This window comes from Drosophila ananassae, chromosome 3L, assembly GCF_017639315.1.
Source record: "Drosophila ananassae strain 14024-0371.13 chromosome 3L, ASM1763931v2, whole genome shotgun sequence".
In the NCBI taxonomy this organism is placed as follows: domain Eukaryota; kingdom Metazoa; phylum Arthropoda; class Insecta; order Diptera; family Drosophilidae; genus Drosophila; species Drosophila ananassae.
Window position 1 is genome coordinate 15641232 of NC_057929.1, and position 15999 is coordinate 15657230.

Consider the following 15999-nt stretch of genomic DNA (forward strand, 5'->3'; position numbering starts at 1 on the left):
GATTCCAAATTCCAAAATCTTTTTATGAATCAGGGCTCCAATCCTTTTGGTTTTTGCTTAAAACTTGGCAGCAATTTTGGATTTTGGTCAAAAAAACGAATCCATAATGGTAGAAATATTTAAAAAACACATTCCCTGATAAATAGTAACATTGCACTCTTACATTCTTTTATCTTTATTTTCTGCAAACGAATGTACGAAACTAAATGTCCCAATGGCTTCCTCTGTTAATAGTTAGTCATATAAATAAGCTACATTGAATGTCGTTAAATTTAGTTTTACATTGATTGGTGGTTGTGATTTCTTTATTTAATTTTACGCTTCGTTTTTTCTATAGTTCCCGTTAGTCATATATATATGTAGTTACGCATATGTGTTTATAATGTATATATATAACTACATACGTGGTTGTTTATCTCATTAAGCTACAAAATTATATACTCATAAGACGAATACAAATGTGTCTCCTCCACCCGGTTGGGGAAGAGAACTTTTTCTTAGGTTGTCCTGCCAAACTGAAACTAAATGACGCAGCTTGTTCAAATTTTGACAGGACCGTTGACAGCAGCAGTGTTGCCATTTTGAATTAGGAAGCGGGAAATTAAAAAAGTCACCGACTTATTCACCCACCCTTGTATTACATTATGGATCTTATACCATTTTTTTCAACAGGCAAAACGGATTAGTTGCTTCTCTCGCTTGATTTAAAAATTTAGCTATGGGATTGTTTAATTGCTTCGCTTACGTTTCTGTTTTGGTTTCCATTAGCTAGTTGTTGTTGTAGTCGCTGTTTTTTGTTTTTTTTTTTGTTGTGTCATAGTAAAAATTGTTAAAAATCCTTGTGTGTGTCCTTTTGCTTGGTGTCCTTACGTATGTCTTAAGTTTCTTTGGTGTCATTATAGTATCTTACGATTTGTTAATGCTCCACGTCGATATAAAAGTAAATATAGGCAGGCGTGTGTTTGCGTTCGTTTTCAGTGTAGAGTGTGTGTTGTGTTGTGTGTGAGTGTGCCGACTTACGAGCTAGTACACGCTACACATTTATTAGCTTACAACCTAATAGCTTGTGTTTTTTTTGTCCATCTCCGACTGTCCATCTCACTTTCCCCAGCCTACCGCTTTCTTTGATTCATTCGATTTTTGGACTAGACCTTCCAAGAAGCGCCAAATAGTACAGGATGTACAGTTATACAGTTTAATAGTTCATAGTTTAAGGTACAGCGAAAAACGAAACAGTTGCCAATTTCTCCTCCAAGTTTTCAGTTTCTAGATTTCAGAATGTAGGTGTGTGGGTGTGTGGTACAAAAGGATAGCAGCTTTGCGAGTGTAAAGCGTAACGGTTCGTAACGGTTCAAAAAAGCCACCACACACTAAAGTATCGTTATCGCTATCGCTATCGGTATCGGTATCGCTAGTCGCGGCAAATGGACAGTTAATTTGGTTTTTCATATTCTATATGATTTACGCGCCCGATCTCGATCCTTTCGCTAAAGATATATGTATGCATGTATATAAACTATTCCATTCTGAAGTATTGACAGTCACAGGCTCTATGCGAAAGCGTGCCTTTGTTTTTGTTTTGGGAATTGGTTTCCTCTGCTTTAAATATATATATATATATCTATGTATGCTTTTTTTTTGTATATACTAAATATGCTTGTATATAATATGTAGTTTCTTCCCTTCTAGAATTAGTTCGGTTCGTTCTCAGCTCGTCTCATCCACATCCCTTGGTGTAAAAAAATGCTCCTAACCGTTCTCTGTTTTCTGTTTTCCGTTTTAAAAGCGTATTTGTACAAACACAAACCGACGAAGGACATTTGTGTGGTTAACATAAACAATTTAAACTATTCGATATATCAAAAGTCTTGAGGCGTGCGTGCACCGTTTCACAGGAGGCCCGTCTCCACATTGTGCTCCGTTCCCAGCGTGTTGGGGTCAAAGTTCAGCTTCATCTCGCCGGCCAGCACGATCTCTGAGATGCATCCGACAATGCCACTGAAGTATCGGTGATGCGTAAAGTATGCCACATCAGGCATGCCCCCTTCAAGGAAAAAGTCTCATTGAATTAAAGGCCAAAAGGAAGAAAAGGATCTGTGGTACTTACCCACATACAGCCCCGTGTCAGTGTTCAGCTGTCGTAGCTTTCCTGGCGCCTGTAAGACTGTTGTTTTCCGCCCATCCACCTCGAGGTAGCCCTCTTGGGAGTTTCTATAAAAGCCATGATATGTAGATTATATTTAAATGAAAGATATAAAAGATAATCCTCACCTTATAGCCCTCACTCGGTGCCACAGACCATCGCTGACCTTTGTGCCGTTGAAGCGGATGTCTACCTCGCCTGAGCCCAAATCGTAGCGGAAGTGCAAGTACCTAGGATTGAAAAGTAATGCCATTAGTTCATGTAATTCATATCCTTAATTATCCTTCTGAACTCACCCCTGCTCTATGCCCAAGGACAGGTAGTCGTCGTGCTGATCCGTTGTGCCCTGGCGTCCCGTCCACAGGATAACACCGTTCTCCGAGTGCGTTTTGATGCGAAGATTCAGGTCTATGCTGTAGCTAATCACCTGGCTCATGGTCTCTGCATCGTTGTAGTGGAAGTAGCTGTCGCTGCCGGCAAAACAGGCACCAAAGTTCTTGCGGACTCCCTGAATCTGCGACTGGTGCTCGGCGGATAAGTCGAACTTCTTCAGCAGGCTCCAGTCCGTGTTGGTTTGCGGCGAACTACTGGAGGACGCGTGCTGCTCCGGCTGGGCAACATCTTCACCCTGCAGAACGGGGGTCAGAAGCTCGTCGTCGGTGTAGTCACTGTACTGCACGGTGTCCTCGTTGGACAGTATGGGGGGGCTCGGGGTCTGGGCTTCCGCCTTCTTGTGGCTGGAGTGGTCGTTGGAATTGGACATGATGCGCCGCATGTCCTGGGCCAGCTGCTTGCGCTGGTACTCCTCCGTTCCATCCGATGCATCGAACAAGGACTCATCGAACACAAAGGTGTGGTCGTCCGGGACTGACTCCTGACTGTCATCCTTCTGCTTGAGAGGCTTGAGGTTGCTCTCCTCCTCCTCCACACCTTTGGCATCGGCGTACTCCTGCTGCTGCAGACTAGCCACCCAGTCGTTGCTGTCCGCGAAGGTGAGGATGTCGCTGTCCGGGTTTGTCTGGAAACTCTCATAGTGGGTGGGCAGTCTGCTGAGCTTCCGGGCGAAGGCAGCGTTCGGCTTCTGGTGGTGCTCGTGCTTGCTGGCATGGTGCTTTCCGCCAGAGTGTTTCGGCTTCGGTTTGGGTGAGGGGGCAGGAGTGCTGCTCAAAGGGGACTGCTGCTGCTCTCTGAGCTCCTTTTGCTGCTGCTGTTGCTGCACAAAGCGGAAGATAATATCGTCTTCGATTTCCTCGTTGCTCAGCGACCCCGCCGTGGCAGTCTCTGCGTGGGCCGTGGTGGTGGAGGTGGTAGTGGCTGGGGTTGTGCTCGTGCTTGTGCTGCTTCCAGGGGTTGGCTTATGCACGTTCTTGTGCTTCTTAAAATGCTTCTTGTGATGCTGGCCCGAATATACCTTCTCCATCGGGGGCTCCTCGCCATTGTGTTTGGCGTCAAGGACCCTGGACTTGTGGATACCCAGCAAGGACAGTTGTTCCGGCGGAACCTCGGCGGCCTTGTTGCAGCGCTCATTGTGGATGCTGCACCGGCACTCGTAGCTTTCCATTTGCGGCACGCACTCCGCCAGGGGGCCGCAAGGCCGCGCCACACAGGCGTGGGGGCAGTTGCCGATGTTGCTGCCTCCCAATGCCTCGGCCACGATTCCCAGCGAGTGCCCGTTTATGTCAATCTGGAAGGAGGAAAGGAAAGGATAAAAAAGGATTGGAAAATGTAAGAGCACTTTACTCACCTTCTGAATGCAGCCCACAAAAAAGGGTTTGTACTTGAGGTCCAGGGGAAGGCGATCCACGTGGTTCACTCCTCCCACAAAGAGGTTTTGGTCCAAAGACAAGTGCCAGAAGCCGTTGGAGGAGATGGTCATGACCTCCTGGTGCTGGTCCACCTAAAGGGACGAAGACAAAAATGTAATTTAAGACAGCTATGAAAGGATTAAGATACCTTGAGCACTGCCAACCGGGCGGTTCGGGAGATCCTAATGGTGTGCCACTGGCCCGGGCTGATGGAACGCTCACTCCTATGGATATGCAGGATCATTAATGAAACATCCACATTAGGCAAGACCCGATCCTAACTCACCTTACTAAAGCCGGACCGCTTCCCAGGTCAAAGGCAAACTCAACAAATCCGTCGTTCAAGTACAGAGCTATGAAGTCCCCGCGATGCTCTGGGCCGGAATACAGGATCAGTCCGTCCGGTTGTTCCGGCTTCAGGGTCACCTTCAACTCCAGCCAGATGAGAGCACTGTCACCCAGGGGCGCGTAACGGAGGAAGGAGGAACCATTAAAGGCTGGGACCTAAAAAAAAACACAATACTTCAAATACATGGAGATACAGATTTTAGATGATGTTTTAACCTGAAGGTCCATCCGTATTTCGCACAAATCTCCAACAAAGCCAATGGGACAGAGGCAGATGGCTCCTTTGTCGGAGGGAAGGCATTTCCCGCCGTGCTGACATGGATACCTCACACACTTGTCCATGGAGCAGTCCTCTGTGATTAGTAGAAGGAAATGTCAGAGCTTCTTGGCAATACAGGACAACCGAACTCACGTATATCGAATCCATTGATGACATCTCCCAAGGGGTGTTCCGTGAACTTATAGTCGTGTTCGTTGGCCACAAATCGGCGAATGCAGCCCGCAAAGCCCTCAGCCATTGGTAGTCTCTTGGCCAGTCCCGTAATATTGCCTATTCCGCCCAGAAAAACGGGCTCCCGGAACGTGATGCGCGAGAACAAACCCTGAAAAGATTATCGGCCCTCTAGAATATGGACTTCTAGGATATCTCTAAACAGTAACGTACATTTGATCTGCCCTGCACCTTTGTGCCGTGGTTGAGAACCAGCCATGCGTCCCACCTGTGACGGTATATGATGACCGAGTTCCATTCGTTCAGCAGGATGGTCTCCCGCGACCGGACACTGCCCACTCCGGAACCACAGTCGAACCAAAACTCCACGAAGCCCTTGTTCAGAAGCAGGGCCATAAAGTCGCCAGTCAGGTCGTCCCGCTCGCCGCTGAGCAGGATGATGCCATCGAAGGACTCGGGACGGAATTCGAGGCGCAGCTGGACATGTTTGTAGGCGCCATGGAGGGCAGGAAAGGCTAGCCAGGATCGCTTGGCGAAGCGCGGTACATTAGCCCGAATGTCTAAGGATGCAAGACGTCAAAGGATGCAAAATTTGATTTGGCTTCCGTTTATTTTCTCTCACCTTCTTGACATCCTGGCCCTGTCTTTCCAAAAGGACAAAGGCAGCGGGAACTCGCGGCAGTGGCCTCCAAGGCACAGATTCCCTCGGCGCCACAGTCCAAATTGCAGATGGGGCTGCTGGTTCTGATTCAAAGGATACGTAAGGATATGAATATTATGTTAAATAATATAAAATATCTTTCAAATAAAATTTAATAAAAGTTACGTCTGAAGACTTTCCCCAAACCTTGGCAAGGAATATGAAAAAGGGGGAATAAGGATTCCACCCCGGATTTGTATGAAAAATGGCGCAAGGCATTCTCGTCCTCCCACAGGAGCAGCTTCTAGTCACTCACCTGTCCGTTGCCATGGCTGCCCCCACATCCTGCTCCGTGGCCTCTGATATGTTTCCAAGAGTGGTGGACTCCCTCGTGATATGCATTTGAACCTTATTGCTGGTAATGTTTTTGTTCCGCTTCCTGCTCTTTGCGTTGCTCCTGTTTTCTGGATTAGTATTGCTTGTTTGCTGATATGTTTGCGATTCACTTATACTGCTGCTGCCCCTGCTACTGCTCGGGTGTCTTAAGTTTAATTGATTATTGTTGACGTCGTCGTAGACGGACATGTCCGACTTGTAGCCGTAGCTGTAGTCGTCCCCATTGCTGTAATCGGCCTCCAGATCCTTATTTCGATCCGGGTCATGGCCAGCACTGGCTGGCGGGGGTCTCAGCGTAGTGGTGCTGGTGGCTACCCGGATGGTGCTCCTGCCATTAGGAGTGGATGGAGTTGCGGCCGGGGGAGCTGTGCTGGCCGCCTTGAAGTTGTCCTCGGAATCCGAGTTGAAATTAATGCTCTCGGCTGATATGTAGTAATCGTTTGAATTGACTTTTTGTTTCTCTTCCTGCAACTGCTGCGCTTGCTGCAGTTGCTCCTGTGTCTCGAAATTTCTGTCATCTGCTTCCTCGTAATCGTAGCTCTCGCTCTCCGGGCCAGAGTCCTCGTCCTCATTGGCGACTCCATCTGGCGAGGAGGTTTGCGAAGCATATCCCGCCAGTGGCGACTTCCCCGCTGACTTCCCATCATCGTTGGCCAGCTTGGCGCTGAAAGAGGCTCCCTTCTGGTAGAGCACGTCCTCGTCGGACTTTCCACGCCCATCCAACCCATTGGCAGTGGAGTTGATAACTAGAAAGTAGATAAGGGGGAGTAGTATAATAGTTCTACTATAAGCGTTGCACGCAACGTAATCAAAGGCTAAGCCGAAGCTCTATAGTCTATTAGACTCTCCTGGGTTGTCTCCTGGGATCTCCTTTCTACGTACCTTGACAGCTGTAGCCGTTCTTGTTCAGCTCGTATCCCTCGATGCAGTCGCACTCGTACATTCCATCGTGGATCTCGTAGCAGAGCTGCTCACAGGGGCTGGTGTGTCCACAGTGTCCTGAGGAGACGGATAAGGGAGTTCATTAATCCCATGAACGTATACCTCCCCCAAATTACATCCATCCCCGATCTCTGGTCCTTCAAAGTCAGTTCCTGATAGTTTTCTGTTGGACTGTTTCATAAGTTTACTTCAGTTTCGTTTAGGGAAGTGTCCTGCGTGTCTAGCTACGTATAATTGTACATCCGAGTGTGTGTGTGTCCGCTTCTGGGTGTGACCGACGTGTCCGCAATAAATTCTAATAAGCTTTAAGGACTTTGGGCCTGGTCCCGGTACTCTCCGAACCGTTTCGTCCTGTTCTGCTGTGTCCTGGCCCAGTCGTTCTGGCTGTGGCATATGCTTCTGGTAATTTACTGCTGGTCCTGGCAGTTGAGCATTTCAAATGCACCGTCCTAGAGGCCCATCGCCCCGCCCACACCCCCGCAACCTGACCACAGGACTTCATAATGTCTACTAAAATAACTTAGCTGGGGCGGTAGCTCAGAATTCGGGGCTGAAGGGACCAGTTTTGTGCCCCCAATTCGATGGCAATTTAAATGTAAATTTCGGAGGCAGCCCACATTTAGTTTATGAAAAAAAATCAAGCCATTCGACAATGCACATTTTAAGAAGTCATTTGGGCGAAGGGGAAAAGTAAAACATTACATGCATTACGCATACGCCCGAGTGGCCGGAGGAATCTTACGTCATGCATTGTAATAAATGGGACGAACACTCGCAATGGGCCCGAGCCACTTTCAAAGCAGGCAGGATCTGGATAAGGAGATGGAGACGGAGACGGAGACCCAGGCACGAACACGTCAGCCACTCTGTTAAAGTGCCATCAACAAGGACATGGGTGGAGAGAGGCGGAGGCGCAGGCGGAGGCGGAGGACGTCGCAACATGCAGGCTTGCTAGTTGATTAAGCAACTGTGGGGACGATTAAAGTGCACTGGACATAGAGGAACATAACACACATTTGCATGCATACTACACACAACTATGCGCCACACACAAGCGCCGCACAAGCGTGTGTCGAATTCAGGACCTCCTCCATCCTTGTCGCCTGGCATCCGTGTTTGCCCGCTGGCTTGTGCATTGCGTATTCAAATTTAAATTGAAAAATCGCATTTTGTATGCAATTGAAATCGAAGTGTCAGCACCAGCACCAGCATCAGCACATCAGCCAGTGACAGATTCCCCCCAGAGAATGGTCGCAGAGGTCCTTGGGAAGAATTTGACAACGGGCATTGCATAACCTCCTCTTCTGGCTTTACACTGTTTCCTCCCTCCCACCACTCCACACCCCATGGTTGGAGTGGACAGAACACACCCGCTCTTCCGCATAATTAAGTCGCTCATTAACGTCAAAGGCCTGGTTTTGGGTTCACACAATAGGGCGTCGCCTCTTGATATGTTGAGGGGTCCGGGTCCGGGTCCGTGTCCAGCAACGGGCTGTTCAAATTTGAAATGCCAATACCAAATACCACATACCAGATACCAAATACCGAATTCCAAATACCCAAATTACTACAATGAGAGGGGAAATGTCATACGCACCTTGGAAGGCCGCCTCCTCCGGCTCGGCAATGGCACTCACGGCGGCACTGGCCGTCGACAGCAGAAGAAGCCAAACGAAGCCAGCGTGGTAGTGGTAGTGCCGATGTTGATGATGCTTTGAAGTTGACATCCTGCTGCTGCACTTTGCCCTCTCCTGTCTTCTCAATGCCCACAGGTGTGTTCAACGGGGCGTATGCTTGATGCGCCGTACTCTTCAGTTGGAGTACGAGTTGGAGGAGGAGTCGTCACTGAAGTCCCGGTTTCTGATTCGATTTCGATTCCAACTTTGGCCATCAGCCAGCGGCGAGCATGGAGCATGCATGCGTCTCGAGGTTGCCTTCGCTACTGTAGCTCCTGCTCCCACTGTTCACTGGGGCGCCACCTGAAATACACACACACAGGCACACACACACACACCTGAAAGAAAAACACAAGCGCGCAATTAGTAGGCGGCATTAGTGGAGGCAGAGCCAAGAGCTTGAGCCAGCGCAAACGCAAATCAAGTGGTCATTATAATATAACCGCAAATTGCTAAGCACGCAATGGCCAAATGGAACATGGCAGGTAAGAACACTGCCCCAAAAAGGTGCCACAAATAATAATAGAGATATATAGAAACTATAGCTATAAAAACAGCCTGTAACCTCTAGATTAGCAAAGATTTCTGACCCATCATTTCTCTATAATTTTAGTAATTTTTTCCCTTAGTGCAGCATGAGGCATAGGCTTGAGCTTTGGCATTATTCATGGCGTTTGGCAAAATCAATAGGAGCCGCCATGGCAACGCCGCCACAACAAATAGACAAAGGCACTCCCATTACCCCGCTTTCGGCCACCCACCCAAAGCCCACTCAAGCCCGCCCACACCGGCTGCGACCTCTGATGTCCTACCCTAAGCCAAATACTGCGTGGCAAAGTAATTAGAAATCAATATGAGCCCAACTTGCCACAGTCTCTGCCGTAGATACAATGCATCCAGAGAAACTAACTAAAATGATACACGAAAGTGTGTAGTTTGTAGGAAAAATTAATGGGCGGGGAGACCGAGTCTCCAGCCACTCGATATAAAAATAAATAGAGCCGCTGAGTCGCGAAAAACAAGACGTAGGTACTTTCGTTTCTGTGGCACGGCACTTAACCCGCTCTCGAAAAAAGTGTAGCACACTTACTGGGGCAAACATTGCAGCCTCCGTCCAGGCCGTGATTGCTCTTCTGTTTTCACTTTTCTCCTCACTCATTTGTTCAAATGCTGGGCAAGTTTTCTCTGAGTGTAGGCAAGGACTTGCTGGCGGAATCTCCTTTTCGCGTGCTACATATTTTTATGCCAATTTTCATATGGCTTTGCTTGATGTGGCGCTGACTGCCTACGGCCTCGAGTGGCGCCTCCACCCGAATCTGCCCCCCTCCTCCTCCTCCTAGCAGGCAAAGTGTGGGTGGAAAAGCCCGCGCTGGATGTGCGTACAAAACTTTCCGTTCCCGTTTTTTTTTTTTTACAAGTTTGACGTAAGGGCTAAAAACCCATTACCATTCTGCAGTGTCTCAAGTGGAGTCAGTTGGGGTTTTCTTTAAGAAGGGGCGACCAAATGTTGCCATATTCATTTATATCGATTTTTCCACCTTGGCTATTTACACACACACACACACTGAGGCATACAGGGACACCCACACATCAAAAGACTCGCAGACACACACACACACAGAGGCATGCAGAGTAGAGCAGTTGACATACTACCCACACACTTATTTTTTTTTTGCGCTTGTATGCGCACTCTTTACGGTACATTTTCGCATTTCTTTCATTCGGGATTTTGTGTTTCCGCTACCTCCTTCCACTCCTCCCCATAGCTCTACCCTTTTTGTTGTATTTTCTGCATTTTTATTGCGTTTTTAATGGCATTTCTTTCCGGTAGGACGCCTCCGAATGGCCAGCTATGTGGAATGTTGAAGCCTGTCGCCCATCCGTGCAGAGTTTGTTTTGGGAGACTTGCGCCCCACACGTAGTAGTGGGGCGTTCATCAGGAAAACTCATTATTCAGGTAAACGCAGAGGCTCAAAAACGAGTGCTCATTTGGGTGGAAAGTGTGTATGGCAGGACGACCTCAGAAACTAATTAGAACGCATCAGAATCGAGATTAATGGCCGATCCTTTTATCAACCAAATTAGCCGGCTAATGGACAGAAGCGGATGCTCAAGTGGCAGTGATTTAATTGCACAATTAGGAGCTCATCTGGAGGCAGCGGCTTTTCATAGTTGATTTGTGATTTCTGATAGTTTCCCGGACATTGGTCTGGAACTCTCCGCACGCCCATGTCCTTTGAGAAGTTTTTTTTTTGATAAAGTTTCGGAAACTACAGAAAAGTGAGCCGTATAACTGGTAACAGATGCATTTGCATCCATGTCCTTTGAAGGACTAGAGGCTAAGTAGTTTTGTATAGAGAAATATCCTTCCACAGGACCTCCGCTTGCTGGGGTTCGTTTCAATTATTTAAAAGATGCTCTCGATTCCATGGCTGTTTTATTGATTCAAAAGCCAAACAAGGCCAAGCCGAGCGGCAGGACTCCTATTCCTGCGGTTGATGTCACGCAAAAAACTTTTATACAGAAAGCCAATAAGGGGAAGTCCTCGGGCCAGAAAACAGAAACACGAAAAGCCGAATCAAAAAAATTAAGTTCGAATAAAACAAAACAAAGTGAAAAACTAAAGCAGAAACAAGAATAAAATAGCCAATGCAATAAAAGAAAAGAAAGTAGAAACAGAAGCTGAATCTGAGGCAGCAACACAAACACAAAGGAAACTGTTCTGAGGGCAGCAATAAATTGTGTTTTATAAGGCAGGTAAATAGAGCACAAAATCCGTAGAGAGCCAATTGGGTGGCCAGCAACCACAAAATACACACAAAAACAATGCGGGGCTGGCGGGGATATTTTTGGGGGTTGGCGAAGACCACAGGCTGGGGCAAGTGCTGTGGCAGGGGCAGGAGCGGATGGGGAATCAACTCGATTCACGCATGCCAGACTTTGGACTCCCGAACTGGGCCGGAATGACAGCCAAGAGACAACTGAGAGCCCACAGTGGGGCCGCCATCAGTCCACCAGAAATCAAAAGGCCACCAGTATTGGAATAGTTTGATTTTTTCAAAAGGATCTACAAACTAAAGGTGTTCGAACTTAAAGACTAAACTTCGATTTAGTATTATCCTTGCCAGCTGTGGTAGCCTTGAGATTTTGCGCTTTTTTGTTATCCTGCCAGGGCTTTGGGCGCTTAGACATCGCACTAAACACATATATCCTCCGACATGCGGGTCCGGGATCTAATTTATGGCAAATTCGCAGGTGCGTATTTCACTTGAAAGCTGCCAAAGACCGCGTTCTTTGCCAGGACAACAACAAAGGACAGGCAGGCGGGCTGGCAGGCGCTACAACACCAATGGCAAAGCAATTTTCTTAGCTCCCGAGGACTAAAACAAAGGTAAACACACACACATAAACACAGGAGCCCACACTCGCGTACACCCGCAACTGGAGGGGAGCCGACGAGCGTGACGTCTGTGTGCGTGTGCTTTTCGCGAAACTGGCAGGAGCTGATGGGAATGGGAAAGGAGAAAGGGGAAGGGGAAAAATTTCCGTTGAAAAGGGGGGAACTCCCCGAGACTTTTGAACTGCTCCCGATGTGAACGAACTGGTAATTACCAGCATCAGCACTGCAACTTTAGTTTGACCCAAAATCACAGGATATGAAAAGGAAGGGCGGACTTGTTTTTAATCCTTGTTTGTTTTTAAGATGAATATCTCATAACTGGAAGGACACACGACTGGCACTTAACCATTGATTAACCCCACCATATATATCCTTTATTAAATAAAACATAGAACCCTCTTTTCTCAACCAACTAATCGAATTATAATACACTTTACTAAAATAAAACAACAAATCCTTACGATTTCTGCTCCGGATTTTCTTCTTCTTCTGCCTCGGACTGCCTCCGGCCAAATAATGTAGCTCTGCGTATCCTTCGTTGATTTCTGCTTTCTTCGTCTCCCAGTGCCCCTGTTTCTGCTGCTTTATTTTTCGGCGTTCAGCGAGTTTCGTGGTATTTACTTTTGCACACTTTTAACGCACACATACACACACACACTCACTGGCAGGACACTCACGCATACAGACAGTGGCAGGACGTTCAGCTGTCGTATAAGCTGACTTTCACATTGCACTTGTAAATTTTTTTCAATCGGAGTACTCGTACTCGCACACAACTATTTGGGATTTGCACGTTTGGCTAGTTTTCTTCTTTATCGGATTCGTTGTCGGGCATCGTTGTGCGGCTGTGTGTATATATGCAATATTTTTGTTGTATCCTGCAAGCGGATATCTGACGGCGGCGACGGATACGGATTCCTTCTGGGGCTCAGGCGATTCCGTTTTCCGTTCGTTTTCATGGGGAGCGTAACGTTTTTACACTCTAATTGACGGTGGACTACTGAGCGTAGGAGAAAGGACATGAGCAGAGCGCATAACGGGACGGAGAAAGTAGCAGGGGCGCCAATTCAATTCTCGCCGTTAGCTTTCCGTCCAGGGTTGCCAGAGGTGGTATGACAAATTTTTAAAACTTTTTTACTTACAAGGAATAAATGTTTCTATCTCTAAGACAAGTGATATCTTTATTTTCTAGTATACTTTCCTAAGATGTTGTTTATCCAGAGAATCATTAAATAAATATAATCCGTTTTATTTGTAATTATTGAGCCCCGAACACTTGGCAATCCTGTAAGTCAACATTGTCGTCTCTCCCATTCACTATTTACAGGTGTTCTCTCTCATTTCCAACGCATGCGTCGGAGAAAGTAACCCCCTGAGATATGCAAGGACCTGGCTCCGGAGAGCGACTGTTAGACAACAGATTGTTGTTGTGCTGCCAGCCATTTAACAGCATAATAAACACCTACGGAGTGCCACCGACACTTTAAAGGACATAAGCCCATAATGAACTCGACGACACACGCGTGGAAAAAACAACACAAGTACGGAAGGACGGAGCTGGGAGGTGGGAGGGCTTTGTAACCAGCTAGTCAGCTGATCAAGTTGCAAGGGTTGCTGAAGGGTTGTTTGCCCGCCAGGTCTGAAAAAAAGGAAAAGAAAGCAGGAGCTGGACTGTCCAGGTCTGACCTCAACCCGCCCACTCCCCACGCAGGTAACCGACACTTGTAAGGGCTGTGGCATTGTTGTTGCATTGACAAGCCAACGTTACTAATGACCCAGCGCTATTCATGACCCCCGACAAAGGGGATGACATGCACACTGTAGGGGATGACACAAGTGTATGCCTTCGCTCCCACAACAACCTTTCAAAATATTTTGGCCAGGACACCTAAAAAACTCTTCTTTTTTATAATTTTTTTTTATATATAAAATAATTTTTAATAAGGAAAGTAAATATTTTCAGGAGTCTTTAAACCATTTTTAAGCTTAAAATAAAAAAACTCCCCCTTTTCTTTATGTGTTTCTTTTTCTGCTGGCTTAGCAAGTGCATTCCCTCCCATCGCAGTAGACACACATCCTCCCCATCGACTTGCATCAAATGAGGCATTAATATCCTGGCAAATATTAGTATTCCACTTCAGTGTGAGCATTTTGTAATGGAAAGTGTCGCCGGAGCTGTCGCTGTTGCTGTCGTCGTCCTGGCTGCATATCCATCAGTCGGGCAGCCAAGCGCAAGTAATATGTCACATTACAAATGTTTCCTTCCCCAAGCCCCACGCCCCCGACCAAGACCAAGACCAGTGCAGTTCAATAACAAAAGTGTGCTGGAATCGACGCTGGCGCAAAATAAAAGCAATAAGCGGATTTTATTAACTTATGAAGCGAAAGTGTGGTAGGGGATTCATAATTCAATGCAGTAGAAGTAAGGAGTTCACATAGAAGACCAGGGCAAGATCGCTTATGTGCTGAGTGTCAGCAATGGATTCCTCCTCCAGCCAGCTGCCTATTTCCATTACGTTGCGCCAATTGACAAACTCGTTAAAGCCAAACAGCCCGCAGACGGTGGCTGTGGAATGGTTCAGAAAGATAGAGGATAAGCCACACTGGTAGCCACATTCCACAGCAGCTCACCTTGCTCCAAATACAGATCACGATATGAGGAGGGCAGCCCCAGGCTTCGGATGGCATTCTGCTCGCGCTCTACCTCATCGCAGTGGCTTCTCGCCAACAGCTCATACACCTTGGGTGGACTGAGGTGGGGCGCACACACCTGATACTGCAGCACGTAGAGCAGTAGCACCCTAATCAGTCAATGTGATTCAGTTGGAGCCTTGTATGGAACTTAGTGTTACTCACTGGTGGGTCCTTTGGTAGCCATAGGCTGGGGCATCGCTGTTTAGCATTTCCAGGCAGCCCAGAGATATACCCTTACAGTTGGGGGGCTCCAGCATAACAATCTCCCGAAGACACGAATCTAAATCATGCTTTCTTTAATCTCTTAATGAACTCTTATCCTTCGAACGTCTTACCCGAGAGGGTTCCATTCAACTGCCCCTCGTTTACCACTTTCGGGTAAACCTCAGCAAGTTGCTCGTATTCCCCATTGGCCTGCAACTCACCCCACTTCAGAGTTGGAGGTAGTAGCAGCATATTCCGCCGGAAAACACTGCCGAGAACTGGACAAAAAATACATACTTGTAGTCTGCTCTATAATTTGGTGTAAATTACTGACTGTCTCCGTACACTCCACCCCAGTCAGATCGCTCCTTGATGAGCTCCATTCTGTGGAGTAGGTGGTAATACAGCTGCCGTTCGTATCGCGTCGGGGCCACATAGCGTAGTTTCTCTGAAACACAAATTAATATGCATATCCGTCATCCGTATCGCAGTTTACGGTTCATTAGGCTCACGTTTTATCAGGAACTCAGCCAGCAGTATGGCGAAGGAAGAACTGGCACTCAATTTGGGGACGCAGGAAAGTCCATCGAGTAGTCTGTCGATGCGATCGGGTACTTCCCGACCAGTTTTTTCCGCTGCCACAGGCTCAAGGACCAGCAAACCAGGACCTAGGGCGATAACCAGGGAGAACTTTAGGCCAAAAAGCAACATGTTGTCGCTTCCAGATACCAGAGGCTTCTACACTGTCGGTTTATCCTGTCCGCATCGAAGTGACATCGGACTGCGTCTTCGATTTCGCAGCTTCATGAAGATTAATTGAGTCACATTTGTTGTGGGCGCGTGGGAAAGTTTTCTTCTATTTATTTGTCTCCACGGGATGCAGAAAGGCAACTTTTTATAAATTAATCAACATTTGCAGCTGACTACATTACGCTGATTGAAAAACTCCACCACATTTATTCCTTTTTTATGAATTCAGAAAAAAACAGAAATTACTAACCAATGCTTTTCACGAAAATATTAAAGACAGATATGGAAAAGCTTTATTAGAAAGCCAAGGAAAGGAAGGAAGGAGTAGGTATTGAAGAAGGACTCCCCATAAATTAATCGAAAAGGTATTCCAGTCCATAAACAAAATGATTCTTGGAAATCATCCAAAATCTAGATTTCAAAGAAAATTTTGAAAGTTGGCGGGAAAAAGTATATCGGTCATATCGATGTTTTGCCATGACAGTTCATCGACACATTTTTTTTAAAGAGGAGCTGGACAAATAAAATGAACTAGCTTAATTAAGTAAGG

At 46.9% G+C, this 15999-nt stretch overlaps 2 protein-coding genes across 2 annotated transcripts; both read right to left on the bottom strand.

Annotated features, from left to right (window-relative positions):
- Positions 1-159: 159 nt before the first annotated feature.
- On the bottom strand, positions 160-12822 carry LOC6494151 (pikachurin). Its single transcript, XM_001960826.4, has 15 exons — positions 12263-12822; positions 8323-8739; positions 6666-6782; positions 5704-6529; positions 5370-5491; positions 4961-5307; positions 4709-4898; positions 4513-4649; positions 4235-4452; positions 4097-4172; positions 3888-4040; positions 2440-3827; positions 2272-2373; positions 2108-2211; positions 160-2044 (listed from the first exon to the last, which is right to left on the bottom strand). Exons 2-15 carry the CDS (start codon positions 8450-8452, stop codon positions 1890-1892), a joined length of 4065 nt encoding a protein of 1354 aa, XP_001960862.1. The 5' UTR covers positions 8453-8739; positions 12263-12822; the 3' UTR covers positions 160-1889.
- A 1307-nt stretch (positions 12823-14129) lies between these two features.
- Positions 14130-15652, bottom strand: LOC6494150. Its single transcript, XM_001960827.4, has 6 exons — positions 15212-15652; positions 15034-15147; positions 14831-14977; positions 14658-14775; positions 14433-14602; positions 14130-14367 (listed from the first exon to the last, which is right to left on the bottom strand). Exons 1-6 carry the CDS (start codon positions 15408-15410, stop codon positions 14210-14212), a joined length of 906 nt encoding a protein of 301 aa, XP_001960863.1. The 5' UTR covers positions 15411-15652; the 3' UTR covers positions 14130-14209.
- Between the last annotated feature and the right edge of the window lie 347 nt (positions 15653-15999).

What these genes read in the sequence shown, in the direction of transcription:
- LOC6494151 (XM_001960826.4), bottom strand. Translation starts at nt 8,452, where the DNA reads ATGTCAACTTCAAAGCATCATCAACATCGGCACTACCACTACCACGCT. An exon ending in TCCTTGGGCATAGAGCAGGG is followed by an intron (nt 2,374 to 2,439) that starts GTGAGTTCAGAA and finishes TTTCAATCCTAG; the next exon opens with GTACTTGCACTTCCGCTACG. An exon ending in TGACACGGGGCTGTATGTGG is followed by an intron (nt 2,045 to 2,107) that starts GTAAGTACCACA and finishes TTTTCCTTGAAG; the next exon opens with GGGGCATGCCTGATGTGGCA.
- LOC6494150 (XM_001960827.4), bottom strand. Translation starts at nt 15,410, where the DNA reads ATGTTGCTTTTTGGCCTAAAGTTCTCCCTGGTTATCGCCCTAGGTCCT. An exon ending in GGCTACCAAAGGACCCACCA is followed by an intron (nt 14,603 to 14,657) that starts GTGAGTAACACT and finishes TTGACTGATTAG; the next exon opens with GGTGCTACTGCTCTACGTGC. An exon ending in TGATCTGTATTTGGAGCAAG is followed by an intron (nt 14,368 to 14,432) that starts GTGAGCTGCTGT and finishes ACCATTCCACAG; the next exon opens with CCACCGTCTGCGGGCTGTTT.